The sequence below is a fragment of the Neomonachus schauinslandi genome, chromosome 15 (assembly GCF_002201575.2).
Source record: "Neomonachus schauinslandi chromosome 15, ASM220157v2, whole genome shotgun sequence".
NCBI classification, from domain to species: domain Eukaryota; kingdom Metazoa; phylum Chordata; class Mammalia; order Carnivora; family Phocidae; genus Neomonachus; species Neomonachus schauinslandi.
Window position 1 is genome coordinate 45,721,340 of NC_058417.1, and position 7,070 is coordinate 45,728,409.

Consider the following 7,070-nt stretch of genomic DNA (forward strand, 5'->3'; position numbering starts at 1 on the left):
TATAAATGGTGATGAGGGTTAGAGAGGCCAGCTATCTGAACGCCAACTACATTTATAATGTGGCTCAAATACTAAATATGTTGCTATGGAAAAGAGAAAACGAGATTGTCACAGCACCAACATTTCAACAAAACAAACATGAAGAAATGATCTTTTATTTGTCTTAAAGTGGAGCCTGAGGGGAAACAAAAGAAAGCTCAGAGGAAGAGGCTAACCAACTGTGGGGAGATTCTGCAAGGACTTGTAAAAACTTTTAAAGGGTTTGCAGGCTGGTAATGCTTGTTTATTATGCCTAATTTTATATCAAAACTTAAGTTTTTTTTCTTGAGAGAGGTGTTTTCTCAAGACTACCATTTAAACTCAAACAAAGGCAAAAAAGATGGAATTTTTTTGCCATTTTAAAAGGGGAGACACTCTATAGCCAAAAATAGACAAAATGCAAAAATAAAAAGTTAGAAAGAGGAGGACCAGAGAACAAGCATGCATTCTGGGGAGAAAAAGGTCAAAGGCAGAATTAACTCTCAGCCCTTGGGAAGAGAATAAGGAAGCTGGGGCAAAAGGGAAGGAATCTATGGAAAAGTTTCTTCAACGGTGGTTTTTAGTCCTAATTGTGTTTTTAAGCAACAGAACCACTTGTCCTTAAACAAAATCTAATGAAAAATTCCAACATATAAAACAATACAACTATTGCTAATATTTATTAGTATAAATTTGCTTATAAGCCTATAATAAAGTCAATTTAAACTTTAAGCTTCTTAAAATTATAAACATAAAAATGTTTAAAATTGGTGACAGATGACAGCTGAAATAATTCCAGCCGTGGTACTCACTTTACTCCCAGGTTTTGATTGTACAAAATTTGTTTTTAATCCAAATCACACAAATATTGTAAAAATATAACCACCCCCACCTCCAAATAGCTTGCCTTATAATCTCAATTAAAGAGTAATGACAAAAAATACTTTATTCTAAGGTCTGAATGTTAATAATAACAGGCAAAGTTTACTAAGTGCTTTCTATGCTAGAAACTGTGTCAGACACTTCACATGAAACCAACACCTGAAATCATCATCAATTTCCCCATTTTATGGAAGATAAAATTGAGGCTCAGAGAAATTAAATAATGAGCCAGGGTATAAGCCCAGGTCTGTCTGTCTCCCAAGGCCATGCTCTCATCACTGTGCTACTTAGGTTAACCTGTGCAGCACAGCATAGTTAACAGACAAATTTTTTTTTTTTTTTAATTTATTTATTTGAGACAGAGAGAATGAGAGAGAGAGAGCACATGAGAGGGGGGAGGGTCAGAGGGAGAAGCAGGTTCCCTGCCAAGCAGGGAGCCCGATGCGGGACTCGATCCAGGGACTCCAGGATCATGACCTGAGCCGAAGGCAGTCGCTTAACCAACTGAGCCACCCAGGCGCCCCAGACAAATTTTTAATTAAAGAGTTAAAATAGGGCGCCTGGGTGGCTCAGTTGGTTAAGCGACTGCCTTCGGCTCAGGTCATGATCCCGGAGTCCCGGAATCGAGTCCCGCATCGGGCTCCCTGCTCATTAGGGAGTCTGCTTCTCCCTCTGACCCTCCCCCCTCTCATGTGCGCTCTCTCTCTCTCATTCTTTCAAATAAATAAATAAAATCTTTTTAAAAAAAAGTTAAAATATATTTAAAAAATAAAGCTAGAATCATGCATTTGCAGAACCGTTTAAAACATACTGTAGAGGAAAAATAAAACTCAAGTTAGATCAGGCGATTCCCAATGTTGGTCATTAGGTGTCACCATCAGCCCAGATATGGTTTATCTACAGGCTGTTTGAGGGCAAGGATATAATTACTTTGGTTAACTTTTGGCAAGAAAGGAGAAGACAGCTGAGTTCCTAGTATCTACGAGAGTATTCACAGGTCATGATTAATTTAGAAAGTTCTGTATCCAACAGAAGATTCAAGTCATCTTCCACATGAAATTCTACAATTTAGGAAATTATATAAGATTATAATAATTTTATACAAACAGAGGTGACTAAATCATTTACAACAATAACCCAAATCATGCAGATAATCCAAAATTATAGATAATACAAAGATATAAATAACTTCCAAGCATATTTCTGATGGCATTTCTAAATATGTAGGTCTGGAAAATACATCGCAGGTCTGACTTCAGATTACTATTATCACTAACAATACCATCTTACCTTTATAGAGTGCCTATTTGCAAGTCCCCTCGCATTGTTACCTATGCTCTTCACAGTACCTCTGAGACAAGGAGAGGCATCATTCATCTCATTTCATTATAAAAAAGCAAAAGGGCTGAGGTTAAATGACTAGCCCAAGTCAAACCGCTGGTTAGGTAGTCCTCTACCACTTCAAAGACACTTCAGATTGGGAGGTTTTACACATTTATTTTCATGTAGAATCCCTAAACCCAGATTAATAACTTCTTTAAAGCTGATTTTCTGGCTTTCTTAGCAAGCTGAAATGAGTAAGCCACACGTTATTCTTCCTCTGCTAGTCATACCATAGCCTTCCGGTAGGTCTGGAGGAGTATGTAAATGTGTCCTGCTCATGTAATTTCTATGTCGCTGTGACCTGACTCTCCTCTCGGCCAGCCTGGGATCTGAAGACTGTCCACACGTTGCACCATTTGTTCCACTAATTGGAGTGTTCTCATCAACAAAGCAGCTAAGAGGTCTGCCGGGACTTGAATATTCAGATGCTGGTCTATTGAAAAGTAAGGGGGAAGAAAAGTTACTCAACTCAGATATCAAAGGTAGAGTTCTCTGGACAATGTATGTACTGCAGGAACAATCACAAGAAAATGGAATGATCAATACAAATATAATGATTTCAAAAACTCTGAATAAAAGCAAGCTTGACGCCTCTAAACACCAAACAAACTCATGTTACAGGCAGATTGTCAATTATGTATTTAAATCATTTTATACTGATTTGAATTACATTTTATGTGAAATCCACATATATTTGTAGATGTGAGCGCTAGTTAACAAAGCAAGACTTGACTTAGCCTCAGCCTACCTCTCGGACCCGACTTCCCACCTTTCTCCCACTCCACTTCTGCCACACTGACATTCCTCCTGCTCCTTGAACTTGCCAACACTGTTTTACCTTTAGGGCTGGAAAGGAGTTCTTCCTCCCACCCAGAATGCTTTTTTCTCCTACTCTCCCTAGGCCGGGCCCCTTTTTGTCATTCAAATCATAGTTTAAGCTTAAATGTCTGAGAGGTCCTTCCAGACCTTCAATTCGAAGGTAATCACCCAGGCATTTGATAAGTACATCACCTTACTTTCTCAGCATAGCAATTTTTATCTGCATCCTTGTTTGTTTTCCCTTACTAGAATATTTACTGAGAGTAGAAAGTCCACCTAGTTTGTTTCCCAATATATATATCCCCTGCACCTAGAATGGTGCTTGGCATATATATATATAATATATATATATTATATAATATATATAAGAATAGCTCATAAATATTTATTGAATGAATAAAGAAGATGGTGTGACTCTTCAAAGAACTCCCAGTATACTGACAGGTCGTCCAAAATATAAGAGGATAATCAAGAGTTCATTTTTAAACTAACATTTACAACCACAATCAACTTTATACATGTGGAAATTAAGGTCAGTTTCATCAGTTAAATGAGTTAGAACGAAATGGGACTTCACTAAAGCACTGACAAGTACACATTCATTTATGCTCAGGTAAAATGAAAATGTCTCTCCCTCTGCCCCTCCAGCCCCATCCCCGGCACGTGCACGCTCTCTCTCATATAAATAAATAAAATCTTTTTTCTTAAGATTTATGTATTTGACAGAGAGAGAGAGACTGAAAGAGAGAGAGCATAAGCAGGGAGGCTGCAGAGAGAGAGGGAGAAGCTCCCCACTGAGCAGGGAGCCGGACCTCGTGCTAGACCTGAGCTGAAGGCAGGCGCTTAATTGACTTAGCCACCCAGGTGCCCCAAATAAATAAAATACTTAAAAAATAAAAAGTACTTCCTTGGAGTTTCCGAAAATTATCTTGCATCCCCATATCTTTATACATTAAGCTCCATGAAGGCCCTTCTGCCTTGTTCACTGTTACAGTGTAAATGCTGACCATAGTAATTGGCATATAACCATTTGGTGAACTGAATGACAGCTGTTACCACTACTCAATACTTTTCATCACCTTCCCCTTACCTGGTTAAATTCTAACATTCTTCAAGATTTAGTTCAGAAATTCTCCTCCTTCAGGGTTTTCCTTTGCAGATTCTAACATCCCCTTACCCCCCACTCTAAGTTAGGTGTCCTCCATATGGTCTCAGAGCATCTGGTACTTATCTTGATCACAGACCTTACTGGATGCAATATAATAATAATCATACCCCAACATGACTGAACAAATAAAGATCCAGTATATATATTTTGTTATGGCCATTCAATAACAGACTCAAAAAAAAAATTTTTTAAGAGTCCCAGAAATAAGATGACTTCTCAATTTATTCAGTTAACTCATTTAATAAATATTTATTAAGTACCATCACAGGCCCTAGAGCTACAATAACAGGATGACCTACTAAACAATCTTTTCTGAAAATTACTTTTGGAAATAATATTGGCACTTGCTGTAAGATCTACTGATCTTGAGCAGTATAAACCAAGAAAGGAAATCTGGTAAAGCTGACAGATAAACAGAAAGTAACGAATTCAAGAAGGCAAAAAGCACAGACCACGGGAAGACATTTATGTGTTCTTACCGTGTTGGGCGTTCCCACTGCGTAGTTCTTGTTATATGGTTTAGATACTGAATTCTTCCAGAGGCAGTTCGCCTTTCTTCCCAGCTTAAATAAAAATTAAGAGATAAGGCATCAATAGGAAGGTGGATACAGAATGTTTTTAGTACAATAAATGAGCCAGGAAGACATCTGCTATTATAAATCAGGAATGACAACTGAAAAACCAATAGAATACCAGAATTTTTGTCAGCTTATTTTAAAACTGTACAATGTATCTTCTGGAATTTTGAACCTTCTAAGATATTTACACTGAGGTGTGACTAATATTTTCCATCAGCCAAACTCTGAATTCTTCAATAACATCAACACTCAATTAAATCATACTAACTTCTCCAGAATTTAGTAGGGAAAAAAAGCCATACTAAAAATAAAAATCACACCTAATTTTTAAAATTAACATAAAAGTATATAAAAGAATTTTTAAAGCATTTAGCCTACCCAAATTATTTTTTTTAAAAGAATGGTACTTCCTCCTCAGTAACTTTTTAATGTAATAACAACAAAAAAATATAGGTAAATGACCACAGAAATGTAGTCATGTTAATATTTCCACCAAAACCCTGGCAGAGATTTAGAAACCATAAAAAATAGGAAATAAAGAGATGCTTAAGAGGTCTTTTGCCCTGTGATAACAATTAAAGCACAAAATGTAGTGTTTATCAATTAATTTATAAATTATATGCATGTACAACTGTATTATAAAATGTAGACCAAATTGGAATTTTTATTTATTTTTTTAAAAGACTTTATTTGAGAGAGAGAATGAGAGAAAGAGAGACAGAGAGAGCACATGAGAGGGGGGAGGGTCACAGAGAGACGCAGACTCCCTGCTGAGCAGGGAGCCCGATGATGCGGGACTGATGCGGGACTCAATCCCGGGACTCCAGGACCATGATCGGAGCCGAAGGCAGTTGCTTAACCAACTGAGCCACCCAGGCGCCCCCCAAATTGGAATTTTTAAATGATGTGATATAAAAACAAATGGGGAAGAAAAAGTACTCTAAAGTAGAGCAAGCTTAGAATAAGCCTCACACTGTTGTAATCTCTTAATACTGATTAGTTATTTCATACTAAATGTCCCATTCAAAATTACCGTAATCTACCTCACATCCATAAAAGTGAACATATATATCAAGGAGCTAAAGTGAAGACTTAAATTATGGCGATTTTTAAGACTTTAAACAAAATGAGCAAATACCCTGGCTTGGATGTAAAATTTCGTATCAAAAATAATTTAAGTCAAAACTCAACCAATTATACACTTTAAATAACTTACTGTATATAAACTATACCTCACTGGTGTTAATTAAACATATTTTGAAAGTTAAAAATAAAGTCAGAAAAGTGTCAGCGCTAGTATCAAACAAAGACAGAGCAGTGATCAAAAGTATGAGCTTTGGAATCCAGGCTTAAGTCTACGTTCCAGCTCTACCATTCACTATGCGGCCTTCAAGGCAAGTTTACTTAACTCCTCTGAGTCCCACTGTTTTTAATCTATGAAATGAATGAGGGTGACAACAGTAGCAGCAGGAGTAATAATAGTAGCTAATTATTTATTAAGCACTTAGTATGTGCAAAACATTGTGCTAAGTGCTTTACATGAATGATTTCATTTAATTCTCACAATTTATGGCATATATACTATTATCACAATCCTCTTCTGTAAGTAAATTAAACCAATGCTTACAGAAGTTAAACTAATTCATAAAGCTTATAAAGAGTAAGGATTAGAACCCAGACGGTGTAATTCCAGAATCACACACACGTGAATTAAATGAGTTAATGTATCACAAAAAGTGCTTATAACAGTACCTGACACACACATGCTCAATAAATGTTTCTATGTTGTTAAAATTTTTACTCCACAAATCTCTATCCCATCCCTCTAAATGGAGTAATGTCTCAAGATTCAGCACTTATATGCCTGGTTTTGAATAACTTAATCAAACAAAAAAGTTGGTGGTTTTTTTTTTTTGGAGATCAACTATTTTTATTTATTTTCTTTTTTTTATTATTATGTTGTGTTGATCACCATACATTACATCATTAGTTTTTGATGTAGTGTTCCATGATTCATTGTTTGCGCATAACACCCAGTGCTCCATGCAGAACGTGCCCTCCTTAATACCCACCACCAGGCCAACCCATACCCCCACCCCCTTCCCCTCTAGAACCCTCAGTTTGTTTTTCAGAGTCCATCGTCTCTCATGGTTCGTCTCCCCCTCCAATTCCCCCCCTTCATTCTTCCCCTCCTGCTATCTTTTTTTTTTTTTTTTTAACAT

At 36.7% G+C, this 7,070-nt stretch overlaps 1 protein-coding gene across 1 annotated transcript in view; it reads right to left on the reverse strand.

The window, feature by feature from the left end:
- Positions 1-7,070, reverse strand: part of SMURF2 (SMAD specific E3 ubiquitin protein ligase 2) — a gene marked incomplete at its 5' end in the record, with an annotated part of 112,589 nt that overhangs the window by 25,247 nt on the left and 80,272 nt on the right. Inside the window, 2 exons of the mRNA XM_044921844.1 lie at positions 2,514-2,716; positions 4,750-4,833. Of these exons, the coding sequence (XP_044777779.1) occupies positions 2,514-2,716; positions 4,750-4,833 (287 nt within the window). The remainder of the gene's footprint in view (positions 1-2,513; positions 2,717-4,749; positions 4,834-7,070) is intronic.